At 36.0% G+C, this 19,047-nt stretch overlaps 1 protein-coding gene across 1 annotated transcript in view; it reads left to right on the top strand.

Moving 5' to 3' along the window:
* cdh13 (cadherin 13, H-cadherin (heart)) overlaps positions 1-19,047 on the top strand; it is a 353,836-nt gene that overhangs the window by 145,676 nt on the left and 189,113 nt on the right. The window contains exons 3-4 of the mRNA XM_059565191.1: positions 122-333; positions 12,683-12,796. Coding sequence (XP_059421174.1) covers positions 122-333; positions 12,683-12,796 — 326 coding nt within the window. The remainder of the gene's footprint in view (positions 1-121; positions 334-12,682; positions 12,797-19,047) is intronic.

Genomic DNA, 19,047 nt, shown 5'->3' with positions numbered 1-19,047 from the left:
CATTCCTTTTTTTATCTATATAATGATATGTGATATTTATCAGTTTAATTTCAAGTGTCAGACTTTATTTCTACTAAGCTAATATGTCAATCTCTCCTTTTCTCTTGCATTTTTTCTGCAGTGATGTTCGATGACTGCGCTGGAAATGAGGGTGTGGAGTTTGTAGTGTCAAACCCTGACTTCCTAATAGATGAGAAATTGAATCTGGTTCCCAGAAGGCACGTGATTGACAGTGGAGATGTCATGTTTGTCCATGGTGTCAACAATCATGTCGATGACATGGCACAGGTGACCATTATGGGAGCACCATCCAGATCTCCTCAGACACTCAGGGTAAGCATTTCTGTGTGTGTGTGTGTGTGTGTGTGTCAATTTGTTAAATTGCCTGAAGTCTTCAATCTTGTCATTTTAAATGGTCTTCTAAGCTAGGGACATCGTATGTCTGGACACCCATGATTCTGTTCTTTCAGTACTGGACGTATGCGTCATTCAGTGTGTCTTTACTGCCATCATATTGACAGGCTCCAGCTCAGACTAGAAATTACCTATCATTACCTGTCATGGTATCCATGAGGACAGCCACATATTTCATTTAGAGGAAACCATTGGTAGAAATTAACTTTTTATTTTTTATTAAGGGGAGAAATTGCTCCCCTGTGGCTTTTATGTTCATAACGGCATGTTTTTCTTAACCATATAAAAACTAATAATGTTAAGTACTTTATTTGAATCAATTCATTAGAATGAATTGCCAGTCTGACCACTACCTACTTTATAAAATTAAATGAACATTAAATGACAGTAGATGTACACCATGCACAAAATATTCTAACATATAAATCAAAAATAATATCTTGAATTCTTTTTTAGAGGGTTTTCTTGGTTAATATTGATTGTAATTTAATTTCAATATAGGCTACGTAGTATATGTTACTGTTCAAAATGATGGGGTAAATACTATTTTCTTTTTAAGAAATTAATACTTTTATTCAACAAGGATGCATTAAATTGAAATTAAGTGATATTAAAGACTTTCACATTGCGATAAAAATGGCTATTTCAAGTAATTGCTCTTCTGAAAAGATTCTGAAATTCTGAAAAGAGTATCACAGTTTCCATGCAAATATTAAGCAGCACAACCATTTTTAACATTGATAAAAATAAGAAATATTTCTTGAGCAAATCAGCATGATGATTTCTGTAGGATCATGTGACACTTAATACTGGAGTGATGTCTAATGAAAATTCAGATTTTCATCACAGACATAATTTACATTTTAAAATATATTAATGCAATGATGTCATAATATAATTCTTTTTCAAAATATTAATGTTTTTTTTTTTAAGTATTTTTGATCAAATAAATGCAGCATTGGTGAATGTAAGAGACTTCTTTCAAAAACATTAACAAATCTTCCTGACTACAAACAGTAAGTGAGTACGTGTGAATAATCATTATTTTTAAGAAGAAAAAAAATTGCTTAAAGCAAACTTTAACATCAATCCCCCACCAACCCCACCCCGCAACATTTAGGTCATAGCTGTATTATATTGCATATAGTGCCATAGTGAATGAAAAACAACTAGCTCCCACCTCTTTGAGATAAACTATGAATTATACTCTCAGATGAGATATATAGCATGAGTGAAGTGATTGCTATGCGAGAGAGCTTGGGGAGAACAGCGGCATGTGAAGACGCTGAGGCGAGAGCCTGGAAGCAGGGTCATTATGGATCATACATCCTGTAATCACAGTCAGACTAAGCCTTCAAAAATAAACCTCGCCCTAACCCACTTGTTTTTTCCCGGCAGAAAACCTTTGCATCAGCTAGTGAATACCGATGGAAAGCTCTGCTTATTGATGCCATATTTGAGTTAATGCCCATTTTATTGGATTTTGATTATGGATAAGTGCGAGTGGAAATGGAAAAGGCTTCCATTTTTCCCTATAGGTTGACGTGATGTAATTGTAGCTGCCTGCACAGCAAGCCTGAAGTAAAGACCTTATGAGAAAAGTGAGAATTCAGGGTATAAATTTGTATTTTACAGAGGTTTCATATTCAAATTAATTTCATGATTTGTTTTCATTTCTGGCATTTCTATGTCTTTCCTTGTGGAACCACTAAATGGAGTGAAGAAAAAAAATGTTAATATGACCTTAATATAGCTTGACATTTCATACTTTTCAATTTGTAATCTGCTGAAATATACTGGGTTCTTTTTTTTTGACAGTCGTTTTTCATTTATTCTAAAGAAGAGGATGACCTGGTCACAAGGTTACAGGTTGGAAATTGGTCTTGTTTATTGCCTTTACTTATTTATTGGCCTTTCTGGTGTCTTTAGCCTTGGCTAAAGTAATGTTATGTCATTGTTTCATAGAAAGTGGTACATCATAAATGTGAAGTTTGGGTTTAAAAAGATCTTTTGAGATAAATGAATACAGGCAGAGAATCTGCAATGCAAACCCTGAGGATTCTGTCTGGCACTCTGACTCCTCTCTCCATCTGGATAAATGAGAAGTCAGAAACGAGTAATGATATGTCCCAATAGGGCAGTGTGCAGCAGAATGGCACAATTGACAAGGACGCAATGCCTCTGACAACCCTGAGTCCTATTTATTGATGAGTTTTGATGACTAAGCAAATTCAGGGTTTTGATCACATTTTAACTTTTTCTGCTCTGTTTACAAGACTAAAAGGTTTTAAGTGTTATAAAACAGTTCTTAACTTTGTTGACCGTGGGAACATGGCATTTTAAAGACAACAGTGGTTCCGTAGTTTATAAAATTGCAAATGGAGAGCTCTATAAAAAGATCGACTGTGACTAAAGGGTCTATTCTTGGCTAGTTATCATGGGTCAGTTAGTGCTTCTGTCTTTATTGACAGCCATTAAAAAGTAGCTAAATAAGTTTATTAATTTATTTATTTAGCAATAAGCATATAAATTCCAAATATAGTAGCGTTTTTTCCTTTTTCTTAATTTTATTAAAAAAAAATGTTTTGGTGCTTAGAAGTATGAAATGCATTTTTTACTGTCTGTTGATTAGATTAGGATAGTTGTGAAAGCTTTTGATTGTGTTATTTTAGTGCAATCAAACAAACCAGCTTTAGTTAGCATGTCAGACTGAAATTCTTCTGTGGAGTTATTATTCACATTGACATTAGGTGATTGCCATTTAAAAAAAAAGAAAGAAAGAAAAAAAAAAACCTGTGCCCAGAAATCTGTGCCATCTAAATTTTGGGTCCCCACAGCAGCCAAACATCTGCCTTTGAGATGACTGGGAATTCTAACAAATGAGGTATTATAAACCAGTTCTTTGTCTAAAGAACTCTCACAGCCCAGCTACTAAGATTCTAGTGCCACTTCTTCAACCCCACACCATTAGCAATAGCATTGATGTTACTAAAATAGCCATTATTACAATGATCTACTTTGAAACCCACAACAATCAAATAATGTGTTTGAAAAACAAACTCCCTATCTGCACATATATTTCACTGAAAGTGTCATACGTGTCATTCACACTTAATCATGAATTATCTTTGAAGTATATTATTATTTACTTATTAAATAATTAATTAAAATTAAATTTAAAGTTAAATATTACATGTTATAATTATTATTTTATAACATTTATATATATATATATATATATATATATATATATATATATATATATATATATATATATATATATATATATATATTAGTGTTGTCAAAAGACCCGGTACTTCGGTACCAAGTCGGTACTAAAAAAATTTAAATGTGACGGTACCAGGTTTCTTTAAGTACCGGTAGTACCGAGGTCCCGTTCAAACCCGGTTCAGCGCTATGATTTCCGCGAAGCAGAAAATGAGGACGGAATCTCAAAATCCAGTCATGAAAATGAAACTTACATTTTAATATGGACAGTCATAGAATTTGTCAAAGTTAGCATAAATTAATCAAACCAAATCTCCATATGGACCAGTATCTGTAAATGTTAAGCCGCAAATGTTGCTTGAAATATGAATCCGTGTTCTGCGTGTCTCTGTGTGAATTAATGAATGACAGAGACGTGCGCGTTTGTTTAGCTACTACATAGACTGAAGCGCATGACGCTTGCATTAATTTCAGCATCTGAGCTTCAGAGTTCTCTCTCCATCAAGCGATCTTTTCAGTTTCTCACACATGCAAAAGAGAGAGAGAGCGAGAGTCTTACCACGCTGAATCGACACGCTATATGTAAACTATTCTTTATTGTCTTTTCCTTTAATGGAGTTCATTTAGAATTATTCATATTCATTTTTGAACGAGCAGAAGACATACCGGTTTCTCCGGTAGTGGGCGGAGCTAATGCGCAAATGGCAATTTCATTGGCTGGCGCTGATTTAGTACCCTCCCTGTTTTGATTTCAGCAAATCAGTTTGACCGAACGCAGACAACGTGATTAATATTCATGAACCCAGCAGCTCATCAATTCATAGTGCATTGGATATACATTAGTATGATAGTAGAATTAGTAGTAGTATTATCTTTTAATAATAATTAATGAATAATAATTAATATGATTTATTACTATTTTTTTTACAGAAACCATCAATGACCAAAAATATCTTAAGCATCACCGCCAGTTTTAAGTTCAGTTAAAATGACAAATATGCATTCATTAGGCCTAAAAGTTCATTTTTACATAAAGGCATTGTGCTAGAAATATTACTATTATTCAGTAAAATGTATGTGATACTGCTACTACTGTTGAAAACATTTATAAAACTTTATTTTTTAAAGAAATAAAATCACAATATTTCATACATGTTTTAATTTTAATAGAAAATCCCCTTTATTTACCAGAAATAAAATGTGTTTAAATTTCATAAATTAAAAGACAAATTAAATTTGGGTGAAACTTGTTTACTGTTTTTCATAATTATATAACTTGTAGAAAAACTTTAAACACAATTGTAAATAAGTATAAAGAATGGCATTGGTTTTATTTTTAGTGCTAAAAAGATTTTTTTTTTAATTAGCATATTTTTGTGTTTTGCTTTGGTACCGAAATTGGTACCGAGAACCATGGATTTTCACTGGTATCGGTACCGAATACTGAAATTTTGGTACCGTGACAACACTAATATATATATATATATTTTTAATCTATTTTATTTTATTTCTTTATTTACAGTCAAGTGCACATACTGAGGTATGGGCGATAGAGTGAAAATAAGATTAGGGCATGACCCAGGACAGACTTGAATCTTGGTCCCCATAAACCAGCAGCTCATTTTGTGATGTTAAAGTTGCTTGCATTGCAGTTTTCAAAAGACAGCTGGGGTGGTTTAATGGTTGAGGCGGTTAACCGAAATTTAGCTGGTTCAGTTCCACACAAGGAGCTAACCATGAGCCGTCAGATGATTGCAGGGATTGAAAATAAGCTAAAACATATTAAAACTGCTTAACACACATAATTTATTTGCTAAATGGTGGGAAGAATTAAAAAAAAACATAATCCTCAATGCAGCTCAGTGGTGCAATGTATTCTATGGCTGGGATTCGAATGCCACTAATCTTTAAGCCGCCCTGTTTCAGTTATTAATGAGAGCTCAGACTACGTCGTAGAGCGGAGAAAACTGAAGCAGGGATGATTGTACCTCTGTAATTTATGAATAGGAAACATTAAAGATTCATGACTATCTTCTTTTCAGCATGTCAGCATGCTCTAGCCAACAGTGTTCATCACTGGCAGAGGGAAGGCATAGCGAACACAGGCAACAGACCTTTCGCTCTGTTCTCAGATTGGCACGGTGCATTTTTCTGTCCTTGAGAATGCAGCGGGGGAAGAGTGGCAAAGGAATTCATCAATAACCTCAATGCAGCCCTTCATTTTTCCAACAGAGAAGGTTCTTAAAGTTCCATAAGTCTTTCTAATTCTCTCCATCGCTCACTGCAGTGAGTCGATGAGTTGACGGAGATGTTTAATCTCAACCGTAAGACCCGTCACTCTGTCACTTATGGCCCTTATGTAGAGGATGAGAATAACATAAACTCCCCTTATGATGGGAGGACATATTGGTTACTATCTCATGGAAATGTGCTCTCAGCCTAGGTAAAGGGACTGATTTGATGTTCTGTTCTGGCATGTCATAAGTTTCAATACTGTGACTGAAAGACACATAGTGACTTTAAACAGTGTTCGAATTGAGGGGGGGCTGGGGGGGTCCGGGACCCCCCATAAGCATCAAGGGACCCCCCATAAGGCCCAAAAAAATGACCTTGTGGGGTCCCCTGGTTTTTCATTAAAACTAAAATAGAAACAATATTTGACATAGCCCTATCTATCTATTTTTTACCAAAGTATTGCGCTGCCGCTCCATAGACTGTAAAAAGTGCCGCTCCCATAAAAAGCTACTTCAAATTAGATGTGCATCTGAAAATACGCTCAAGTGTGCCACACGCTGTTTTCTGAAGGAATTTACAGACTGCGGGCGCGACGTCGCTGTGTGATTGGCTGACAGAGTGATCCTTCGTCATTATTTTACCTCACGATAACGGTAAGATAATATTTCTTTGTTTTATGATTGTTTGGTACACCTAATTTATTGCTACTGAATAAGTGTTTATCTCAGAATCAGAGAATCACTTATAATCTTGGTCTGTCAATAGTTGTTTTTTTTTATCTTATGATGCTAGCTCACTATCGGCTTGTTAGTTGTAATTAGCCATCTAACGTAATTCTGAGAAAAATAGAATCTTGTTTGGAGCTAGCATTGCACCCATTCTGAATTAAACAAATCATTTTAAATCTAGTAACCTTAACTGCTCAAAAACAGTGTTAATTTAATTAAGGACATTATTACTGATGAAAATGTTCATCAGGTGAAGGCTTTTTTTGTGTCAACGATGATAAAGCAGGGTTGCTAACTCTCACGAATTGTGCGTGAGACACACATGCATTGATTATTACGCCGAAGACAAACATGCAGATCAACCGTTTTTGTTATGAATTGTATCCTATTTTCCATTATTATGTATAGCCTAATACAATTAGTGTATTATTTAAGGTTAAGTGGAGAAAAGGATTTTAAATTCAATGCAAAGAGGCAAATTAAAGTCATTTTGTGGCCAGAAAAATAATAATTTCCATTTGCAATGCCATTGTTTACCCACTCTAATAAATATACATACTCTAGTTGCTCAAAAGAGTATTGCAGGTCATAACTGCTTACTTATTTTTAGGTTTTGCATTTAAATAAATATTTAGACATGATCAAACACTAGATTATACATTTTAAAAAGATACTCGTATAAGCACACACAAGTGAATATTAATTAATGCAAGAAAATACTGAGTTTAACCCAAGAAAAGTAAGTACAGTAGGCCTATTCATGTGAATTGATAGTGAATCAAGAGATCAAAATTGATTAATGGTCATCAGCATCGTAATCGTATCAAATTATTTCTATTTTTTCCCTCTTGTAGAAACACTATTGTGACAAAACATATATTTAAACATATACTCTCATTCACCACTATAGAAGTTTACCCAACTATGACAACTTCTGCTTGAAAATATGAAAGGGTTATGTAACTACATTCAAGATAAATTAGTTTTTTTAATGAAATAAAATGCCTACATGTGCACTGTTCAAAGTATATCACCATTAATAACCTTAATAAGTAGCATGAATAACATGGAGTGCTTTCTTAAATATATTCACAGTAACGACAACAAATATAATATTACAACTTACATCTTACATTATTTTCTCAGATATGGACAAGGGAAAGAAGAGAAGAGCCATCTTGTTATTTCATAGATTTTTATTTAATTTTACATAGTAAATGCTCAGCTGCAAAAACATGTTATGAAACACACAAAGTAAATTAAATTCACAAGTAAAGTAAAGTAAATTATATTATTATATGAAATAAATAAATACTAATATGTATATTATTAGTTGTTTTTTTTTGGGGGGGGGGGGGGGTTGGGGACCCCCCAAGAGCTTTGACTCAATTCGAACACTGACTTTAAAGCAGTTTCTTAAAGATGATTCAGGTACTGTATGATTATGAGTTTGAATCATTACACCACTGATAATGTTGCATTTCCATAGAACGGTCGTTTTAATACTATAATACTACTACTTCACTGAATTCAATGATGAACTGCCTTTAACTGTCATTTTGCATTATTGACACACTGTTGTCCTAATGAATGTTGTTCAGTTGCTTTGACGCAATGTATTTTGTTTAAAGCGCTATATAAATAAAGGTGACTTGACTAGACTTGACTACAACAAGCACCCTTTAAAGAGACCCCAAAATGAAATCCTCATGTCATTCCAAAACTGTTCAACTTAACTTTTTTCTTTGGAACATAAAAGATATTTTAAAGAATGATGGGGTCCAAATTGTCTTTTATTTTCAACTGAAGAAAGAAAGTCATGCAGTTTTGGAACAATATGAGGGTTAGTAAGTAATTAAGACGCATTTAGATCCATGACATTTGAAATTTTATGCAAGGTTGTGCATTTAATATAAAACTTATTTGAAAGAATCGTTTAAGTGAGTGATTCATTGACTTGCTTGTTTAATTTGAGTGAATCAGTATTTCTGAATGAAATATTTAGGGACTCACTCATAGACAGTAATTTGTTGCCTTTTTAATAATGCAATGAAATACTTTACAAATTCAACTCATGCGATTAATTTTTTTTGACAAATTAACAGATGTAAATCAAAAGAAAAATGTATTTAAATGGTAAATGGACTGCATTTATATAGCGCTTTCAACAGACCACATGGCCACCCAAAGCGCTTTACAAGTTACCTCACATTCACCCATTCACACACTCATTCATACACTGACTGCGGTGTCAGCCATTCAAGGCACCATCCAGCTCGTCGGGAGCAGCTGGGGTTAGGTGTCTTGCTCAAGGACACCTCGACACTTGGTCAGGTGGAGCCGGGGATTGAACCACCAACCTTCCGGTTTGTAGACAACCTACATGAACCACTGAGCCACTGCCGCCCATTAAAAAAAAGTCTAATTTAAACTAATTTGCATAAAAATAATAATAATCTAAAAACAAAATGCTCTGATTCTGATTGATTGAACACCTTCAAAGGTGCACGATATATACGTAAATAGGTGAGTTTGCTCCATCCCTGAGTGTGGGTATCAAATATTGCCAGGTTATGATTCAAATTATATGGCTATGAATGATGTCAGAGCGATGCAAAAAAACTTTATTCTGCCCGTTCTATTTCACTTTTGTCATCCTGACAACCTTTGGGCTCCAGCAGCTCTGAATCTAGCCTTTCACATTGCCCCATCACTCCACCGCTTTTAAGCCTGACCAAAGACATCCAGCAAGGACAGAACACTCTGTGCTTCCAATGCAAATAGAAAGTTTGTGACCGCTCGCCAACCATTTCCCACCCAACAAAAAATGACATACGAGTAGGACACAATAAATAGCTTATAAATAGTTAACTCTGTCTGTGGAGTGCATGTTTAGCGGGTTGTAATTTAGGGAACAGGAACAAAAGAGATTAGCAAACAGAAATAGATGGAAGTAGAAGCATAAAAAATGACTGGATTGACAAAAAGAGCCTTCTTAGTGGTGCTTTTCCAACCTTGACAAACTATGTAGTCATCGTAGCTGCTGTTTTCCAGTTGCTATGAGGTGACGTTCTTTTTTTGCCCTCCCTCTATCTCCTTCCTCTTCGTTCTGCCTTGTAATGCAGCTCAGAGAGGTTCACTGTTGTAATGAGTTCAGATGCATGCTGGGATCTGTGTGGTGACATGCTGTCGTCGTGTCCTCAGCTTCAATTCAGCTGAATATGTGAAGCATAAAAAAGGGTTTCTAAAGCCTTGCCAAACAAACAGAGATATCACAATCTTTTTTCTTTTAACTATTAAGCATTTTAAGACTATTAATACCACTGTTGCTCTGATAATAGAATTCATCTCTGTGTTTAATGGCGTTCTTTTGCTCATGACAGCAGGACGGTGAAAGTAATTCCCTCAATAAAGGGAGATTTTGGAGAGAAACAGTGGTGTGTATCTGCTAATGACATCAAAACAACAGGAGGCTGTAATAATTCATTAAAATAACATATTAAAAGAAAAATCTATTAAGACTGATCTGTGGGGATTTATCTTTTTTTCAGTTTTGCAGGTAAATATCCTGAAAAACGTCACCCATTAATCTTGATATCATACTGAAAAGTACTCGAGACGCTCTTCCTCACATTAATAGCTCAGGCTGTCCCCAGAGATGGTGGTGTGATGTATCCATTTCACAAATGGAATCTTCTAACTGGGCAGATCAAGATGGGCCATTTAGGTTATAATGCAATTTGCTAATGTACTTTAATTATTTCTCTGCATTTGGCCATTTATATTTAACTTCTGTACTGCTGAAATTGCATTACATTTTTTGAGATACCAAAACTTTGAAATGACTGGTTTGTTGAGAACAAGGTGGTCTGTAATGGCTTTGGAAAGGTATCTGTTAGGATTCACGTTCATCTTTATGGCAGTTGTTTTACTAGCATAGAACTACAGAACTTGTTGAGTGAGCTACACTGCTAAAAAAAAAAACAAAAAAAAAAAACAAAGGGTTAACCGTCTAAATGTCTAAAAGTTCTTGAAATAATATTTACATACAATTTACATAATAAGCATTATTGCATAAAATATTAAACCTTGTTTTCAGAAAACCTATATTGAATACTAATTTATTTTTCCCATTTGTTATAAACAAGTTAACACTTAAATATATCGACTTAAAGTACATGGGAAAATACACGATTTAAAACACAAAATGCACTTATATTTAAGATGCAACCAGTGAAAACAATTCTTTGTCTTATGCAGTGTTGCTTCTCAAGTACATTTATCTTGTTTAGATTTTTTTTTAGACGTTTTTCCTGAAAAGACAATCAGTTCATTGTAACAACTCATTAAGTAGTTGGGGACAGTATATTTTTTCCTTTTTCCCCCCTGAGTGTTACAAAGGTTTTCTGTTTTAAATAAATACTCCTGAACCTTCCTGAAAATCCGAAAAAAATATATATATTAAGCAGAGAATCCTGAAAAATGCAGTTCCAGATGATGCAGTTCCAGCGTCTACCAGTAGGGCCTAGTTTGAGCATGCCAATCAGCTATGCCTTGACCCATTGGTTTGTGGAAAGCATTTTGAGCCGGGTCATCAAAATATATCATAGTTCCATTTACTACTGCCACATGACTGTCTATGGCCAGCGGGATCTTGCACGGGTCGCTGCCACTGTGCTAATATATTACGTTTCACCCTAATGTCAGTGTTGAGTGACAAATATAATTTGTGCTGCCATCTAATTGCCCTTAGGGGCTATAATTGCAACAGTGTTGACAAAGAGAAGAGAATAGAACAAAATGGCGAGGAAGAAAGAATGGATCAGAGAGGGCAACATGAGAGACGCTGATTAGCTTGGTTATTGAATTGAGATGCTAATAAACTTCAATAGTCACATGAAAAGCTGAAACCCATGGAAATAAAATTTTATGCATTTATGCACCTTAAGTAGGATGAGATCTGTGGCTCAGATTGCACATTCTGCATATTTATTTCCGTTTTATCTGGAATACTTTATTCTGACTGGTCAGTTGTGACATTATGTGGTCAGATATTTTCCAGGATGACTACTAAACTATATAATTGACCGTTACTCTTGGCAACCGATCTCCTACACAGTTTTAATGTCTCTCTGTGCTCTTTTTTTTTTTAACTAAATTTTTAATTTCTATGTATTCACTTATTTATTTGGTGTGTGGCTGCATAATAAGCTAGATAATATACAGTCAGGTGGCCATCTTCGCAAAATAAACCTGATCAGCGTGACATAAAAGAGTGATATTTTGTGATAATGAACAGCTGACGATTCACTGTCCCTTATTCAGTTTAATGACTCTTTTTATGTCACTTTTTTTCACTCTAAGGCTTAGTTTCCACTTAACTACATTTTAGAGCTGTAGAATGAAAGCTTGTGACATTGTTTGCTTAGTTTATTTTTCTGAATAGGACATGGCTTTCAATTAAGCTTCTATGTAAATAAAGGAAGCAATGGCAGCAAAGGTGAAAAACCAAAGAAACGCCTTAATGACCATTTTAATGACTTTGGTAAAAGCACTGTATGCCTTGTTTGTATTGATGTGCCTGCCAGAGATTTATATTAGCACTATCAGATGTCTGCATAGTTCAGTAACCCTTTATCTAATAGGATGTATTGTGGCTGTTTTTCTATCCATTCAAATAACGTTATATGGAACTTATCCAGTGTAAGAGTTAGTAGTGTCCTTCATGGAGGGATTTACATTGATTTTATGAAGTATTCATAACATTATGGGACTAATGTGGTGTATAATAGCATAGTAGTTAAAGATCTGGGATGGCAACTGAAAGGTTATGGGTTAAAACCCTCCAAGGCATGATTTATGATCCATCACTGTGTCCCCTGAAGCAAAACACTTAGACCAATGAATGTTCCTGTAATAAGTGTACTTCAAGTCCCTTTGGATAAAATGGTCAGCTAAATGTCAAATTACAGCTTAATATGTTATATTTGGCATTAAAATACAGTGACACATAATTACACATTAATTTCTTATATTTAAACTATTTTCACTTTTTTGTCGTCTGTGCTGTGATTTAGGAGATCCTGGGTCTGTCAGACATGATGCCATACCGATCCAAAAGATCCCTGCTGGTGCCCCCCATGTTTGTTCCAGAGAACCAGCGAGCCCCCTTCCCAAGGTTAATTGGAAAGGTAAGACCTTCCATATACCACTATGGTCCTGGTCAAATATATTTTGCTGTGTGTACATAAGTGTGACAGTGCTACCTGATGGTTTAGATAAGCCATTCTTCAGTTCTTTGTTTTTTCTTAAGCTTACTTAACTCTGGTTCTAAAAGTCAGATGAATTAGCAGAGAAATTATGCCTGGAATGATATATTTTCATGGGTCAACCCGGAAGTTTACGGTGGCCGAGACAGCTCAACACGCTGCAACTTAAGAAAACACATGCAAATTGAAAAAACATCAGCAAATGAAGAAAACATCTTCATCAGTTTGACAACATAAGTGTTGCAAATCCTCACAACACATGCATATAACGAAACGAGCTGCAAATCATCACAACTCCTGCATAAACGAAACGAGCTGCAAATCATCACAACACATGCATATAACGAAACGTGCTGCAAATCATCACAACACATGCATATAACGAAACGAGCTGCAAATCATCACAACACCTGCATAAATGAAACGAGCTGCAAATCATCACAACACATGCATATAACAAAACGCGCTGCAAATCATCACAACACATGCATATAACAAAACGCGCTGCAAATCATCACAACACATGCATATAACGAAATGAGCTGCACATCATCACAACACCTGCATATAACGAAACGCGCTGCAAATCATCACAACACATGCATAAACGAAACGCGCTGCAAATCCATCACAACACATGCATAAACGAAACGCGCTGCAAATCCTTCACAACACATACATATAAAGAAACGCTGCAGATCCTCACAACACATGCATTAACGAAATGCGCTGAAAATCCTCACAACACATGCAATTAACAAACGCGCTGCAAATAGCACTGACTACAATGGAAATGTTTCAAGGAGACCTCAAAAAGTGTCAGACCCGACTTGGATTTGTTTATCGTGCAGTGTCTACTGGTCAGTGGAGTTGTTGGTGAACTGAAAGGTGAGTTTTTTTTTTTTTTCATGGTGTTTTTTAAACACCATGATTCCTTTATCTTTTGGATATTATTAGCCTAAATAAGCTGACTAATTACATGATTAAATGTAAAACGTTACTTAAGATGGCTAACTTTAATATTCTCAACTAAATATAATTTCAAGGTTAATGACAATACATTTGCAATGTTTCATTAATTGTTTCTTAATGTGTATGTGCTGTGAGGATGTGCAGAGTTTCTTAATTTAAATGTGTTGTGAAGTATTTGCAGTGCATTTTGCTATATGCATGTGTTGTGAGGATTTGTAGTGCGTTTCGCTTTATGCATGTGTTGTGAAGTGTTTGCAGCGCGATTCGTTGTATGCATTTTTTGTGATGATTTGCAGCGTGTTTCGTTATATGCATGTGTTGTGATGATTTGCAACACTTGTGTTGTCAAACTGATGAAGATGTTTTCTTCACTTGCTGATTTTTTTTCAATTTTCATGTGTTTTCTTAAGTTGCAGCGTGTTGAGCTGTCTCGGCCACCGTAGAAGTTAGCATCACCCAGGTTATCACGAAAAAAAAAAAATCCTAAATAATTTTTATATTAGCTTTTGTATTTTTGTAGAAAATAAACTCTGTGGAAAACAAAAGTTTATGATTATTTTTTTTATTGAGCTACACAATGTTATTGTACAAAAACAAAAAGTAAAAATAAACATCATTGTGAACACTTCTTTTTTCCTTTTTTTCCCTCCCACATACCCAAGGCGACCAAACCCCCCACCCCCCCCTCATCTCCCAAAGGTACATTCAGAGCATACATATCCAGTGAAGAACAAACTCCAAATACAATAATTAAAAATAAGAACATGAAGTATAGGTCTTAAAGATGCTCCTTAATTTTTAAAATGACACCTGACCACGTTGAAATAGTTTTCTGAGAAGCTCCATGTAATCTTGCCACTGAGAACTCCATGTTCGCAATGTCCAAGAAAGAGTGCATCTAGTGAGTCAATGCTAGTGAATGTGGAGGTTTCCAGCGTAAGGCAAGCATTTTCTTAGCAGCAGTATGTCCACAGAAAAGTAACTTCTTCTGAGTTAAAGAGAGAGTATAAGAGGAGTAATCATTTAGAATCAAGAGTCTCGGACAGCATGATATCTCCAACTCCAAAATGTCCTTTAATGTAATGGTAACCTGTCTCCAAAACTCATTGACTTCAGGGCAATCCCAAAACATGTGCATATATGTCCCTATACACCCACTAGAACACAAGTCACATTTAGGAGAGGAGGAAAGCTTCATTAAATGACGCTTCCTGGGAGTGAGATACATCCTATGAATCATCTTGAAATGGATCAGTTGATGATTAGGATTTTTAGAGACATGTTTGAGGTTAGCCCATACTGATTCCCAACATATGTCAGTACTGTTTTCTGAATCAGACCCATAAATATCCATGTGCCAAATGTCCACCACAGGTATAAGAGGCTTCCAAAAACATCATGTATAATGAAGAAACCATCCCCCTTGTGTTTCCATATGAGATAAGCAACTTATGCAGAGTAAGACTGGGAATATTAGAACCCCAAGGAACCCCATATGCGCGCATGGAAACAAAGGCTTTCTCAGCATCCAAAGACAAAGTTGCGCACGGTATATCCATCCCACTGGTCACGTGTATAATATGCAATAACCGGCGAACATTATCGGCCGCAAGATGGGATTTAATGAAACCAGTCTGATCATTATGCACCAATTTAGTCATGAGTGAATCTAAACGAGAGGCTAAAACTTTGGCAAACAGTTTCACATCACAATTTAGAAGAGACAGAGGTCTATAATTTCCGCACTGAGTCAAATCTTTATTAGGCTTAGGTAACAGAGTAATAATGGCCATATTTGTGCTATTATTAAATGAACCCATCTGAATAGAATAAAGAATTATATTCAACAAAGGTTCTGCCAGCTCATCCCAGAAAGAAAGATATAGTTCAGGTGGGATTCCATCCCACCCCAGAGATTTACCCCTTTTCATATGTACAAGAGCATCTTTTAACTCGTCTAACGAAATATAAGAGTCCAAAGATGCAGCATCTGCTTCAGAGAGACGTGTAAGAGTCAAGTCTTGAAAAAAGTTATCGCACAGAGTTTCACTGAAAACCAAATCCGGCCTATATAAATTCTGATAAAAATCTTTAAACTCTTGATTTATACCTTTAGGATCACGTATCAAGCCATTAGAAGATTGAATTACAATAATATTTGAATACTTTTCACTATTCTTTAATCTAAGAGCTAAAAGGTGGCTTGGCTTAGCGCAGTTGAAATAATAAGTTCTTACTTTGTGCATTATAAATTCAGCTCTATGCCGTAACCGTGATATAAGTTCTGTACGTAACACCTTTATTTCTTTCTAAACGTCCTCATTGTGACAAAATTGCTGACAATTCTCCAACCTATTTATTTTTGTCTCCAGAGTGCTTATTTCCTTCAATCTAGATTTATTTAATTGGGAAGCAAAAGAAATAGAAGACGATCGTATGCAACACTTAATAGCGTCCCAGAGAAAGCGGGGATCATCCACCGAACCAGCATTTATCTCTATAAATCCTCTTAACTCTTTTTTGAGCATTGCACAGAAATCTTTATTTTGTAGCAGTGTGGTATCAATACGCCAATGAGATGCTCTAGTAGGTGCAGACACTAGGGAAATTTTAGCTGAGACCACATTATGATCAGATAAAGGGCATGACTTTATATCAACACTGTGTACTACTGAATGTGCAGCATGAGATATAAGAATATAATCCAATCTAGAATAGCTTTTATGTCTGGCCGAGTAGAAGGTGTACTGTCTTTTTGCAGGATAAAAAATGCGATATACATCAATAAGACTAAGATCAGACATAAATTTACATAATTCAATAGATGATAGAGATGACGCTGAATAGTTCTGCACACAGGAACGATCAAGAGAGACATCAACTACCACATTCATATCTGCACCAATAATAAGAAAACAATCTTGAATGCGCAGTAATGTTGTAGTGAGGGCAGAAAAAAAATTGGGGTCAAAATGAGGAGGAGCATAAATTGAAATAAATGCAAAATTCTTACCCGCTATAAGTGTTTTAATATATGATACTCTGCCTTCTTCACAACTATATCTTTCTAGAATATTAAATGAAAGATTATGTTTTAACATGACCAGAGTACCCCTTGATTTATTATCCAGTGAAGATGAGGCGGCTACAAAATAAAATTTGTTATAAAACCTCTGAACATCTGATTTTCTTAAATGTGATTCTTGAATAAATGCCAAATCAACCTGCTGCCTATGCAAGTAATCCAGACATACAGTACGTTTAATGGGACCATTCAGCCCATTTACGTTCCAGGTGACTATGTGAAGTGTTTCTGTAGCCATAAATTAACTATAAAAAGAAAGCATAAAGAAACCAAAAAAACAAATTAACTGGTCATAGAGCAATAAAGAGAATGCATCACAGCCATATATACTCTCTAAAGGGAGAAATACCCACCCACCCTGGTCGCCACAACCCATAAGAAACCCCATTTTCCCCTAACACAACAAATAACCCTCTAACAGAACATCCACTAAAACTAAAAAGTAATGATAAAGAGAAACATAAAAAAGAAAAGTGAAATGAAACATTAACTTATGAACCACGTGACTCCGAGAAAGGCGGCAGACAACATGTCCCCACCCCCCACCCATTATTAAGTGTTAATCAACTAAGTTTACAGATGTGTTTATCGTAAAGGGCAGATTGTGACATTCAGATTATGTTGGACAATCAATCTGAAAGGAACAAAACAAATGAAGAAAGGGAGGAAAACCTCTAGAATGTCACTTTACCCCTCCTCATTCTCCTGTGAGGCCAAGCCATTCAGAAAGTCCTCAACCTCCAAAGGGGACTTGAAAATGTGCTGACTCGAACCTCGCGTTAACTTCAGCTGTGCGGGGTACATCAAAAAGGTCTGAAAGCCAATTTTCTGAGACTTATTGGTTACCTCCATGAAGGAACGGCACTGGTTCATAGTGAACGCACTATAGTCTGCGGCAAATCGGATGTCTTTCCCATCCACCTTGATTGGAGATTTCCTAGAAGCTCGGAGAATTGAATCACGATCGGTATAACGTATCTTCATAATGACGGTGCGAGGCCTGCCAGAGTTGTTGGGTGGGCAGATGTGGTGAACTCTCATGATCTCCGGTTTAGCATCGCTCAACGAAGGAAACCATACAGGTAAAGATCCCGAGATATATGCCGTAATATTCAAGGATTCCACGCCTTCCGGGAGATTCATAATACGAACGTTATCCCTGCGGCTCCGGTCCTCCAAATCAGCCATCTTTTCCTCCAAAGTTGTCAGTCTGGCGGCAGATTTGTCGTGATTTTTCTCCAACTTGCCAACCCGGCTGTTCAGACTGGAATATCAATCACGCAATTCTCTAACCCCATTAGAGCAGCTGGAAAGCTCCGACTGAATATTATCGAGCCTGTCTTGCAGCGTTTTAAACTGCGCTTCAATAAACTGCTGCTGTTTCTCCATAGCAGAGGCAATCATGGTGGCGAGTGAATCCTCCGTCTTTTCTGCCTCATGCGCTTGATCACGCTGCGTTTGTTTGCTGGCCGATTTTCCTTGGCGAGAAGACATACTGCCGATGCCCAAAGTCAAAACACAAAACAAAATGTCGAGCAATTAGTGAAAAAATGTGGATATATAAATGAAAATGAGTAGGGTTTGCGGAGTCAGAACACTATGCTGCCATCATGCTCACAGGTCACGTGCCCCCCAGCAAAAGTTTATGATTTTTACACATTTTATCTCCACAGTCTATAAATGAAGTTGAAAAAGTGGACTATTGAGTAAATGAGTTTACCTGTTGGTCGTAATAATATTTCGTCTCTCGACAACCATCAGAGTTCTCTTAAGCCTTTCAAGACACATAAAAACAATAAATCGAGTAGGGTAGCACTGATCATTTTATGGGTGGTCATTTCACAAGGGTGTCCAAACCTGTACCTAAAGGGCCACTGTCCTGTAGAAACCTAACCTTACAAATCTAATTAAACACACCTGAACCAAAGTAATCAATGTATTCACTCTCTAGAAAAGTCTACCTTGCATCCCAGTGTTTATACTGTTCATCCTAAATAGTATGTGAGATTAGAATAAGTGTGTCCTAAAGCGTAGTATGTTGAAAAGAGTATGCCAAAAGTCCCGGGATGGTCTACTATTTCAGGGCGATTTTTGAAGTGTGGATCCGTGCACACTC

Source organism: Carassius carassius, chromosome 13 (genome assembly GCF_963082965.1).
Source record: "Carassius carassius chromosome 13, fCarCar2.1, whole genome shotgun sequence".
Taxonomy (NCBI): Eukaryota; Metazoa; Chordata; class Actinopteri; order Cypriniformes; family Cyprinidae; genus Carassius; species Carassius carassius.
This window is presented reverse-complemented; position numbering and strand designations above follow the sequence as displayed.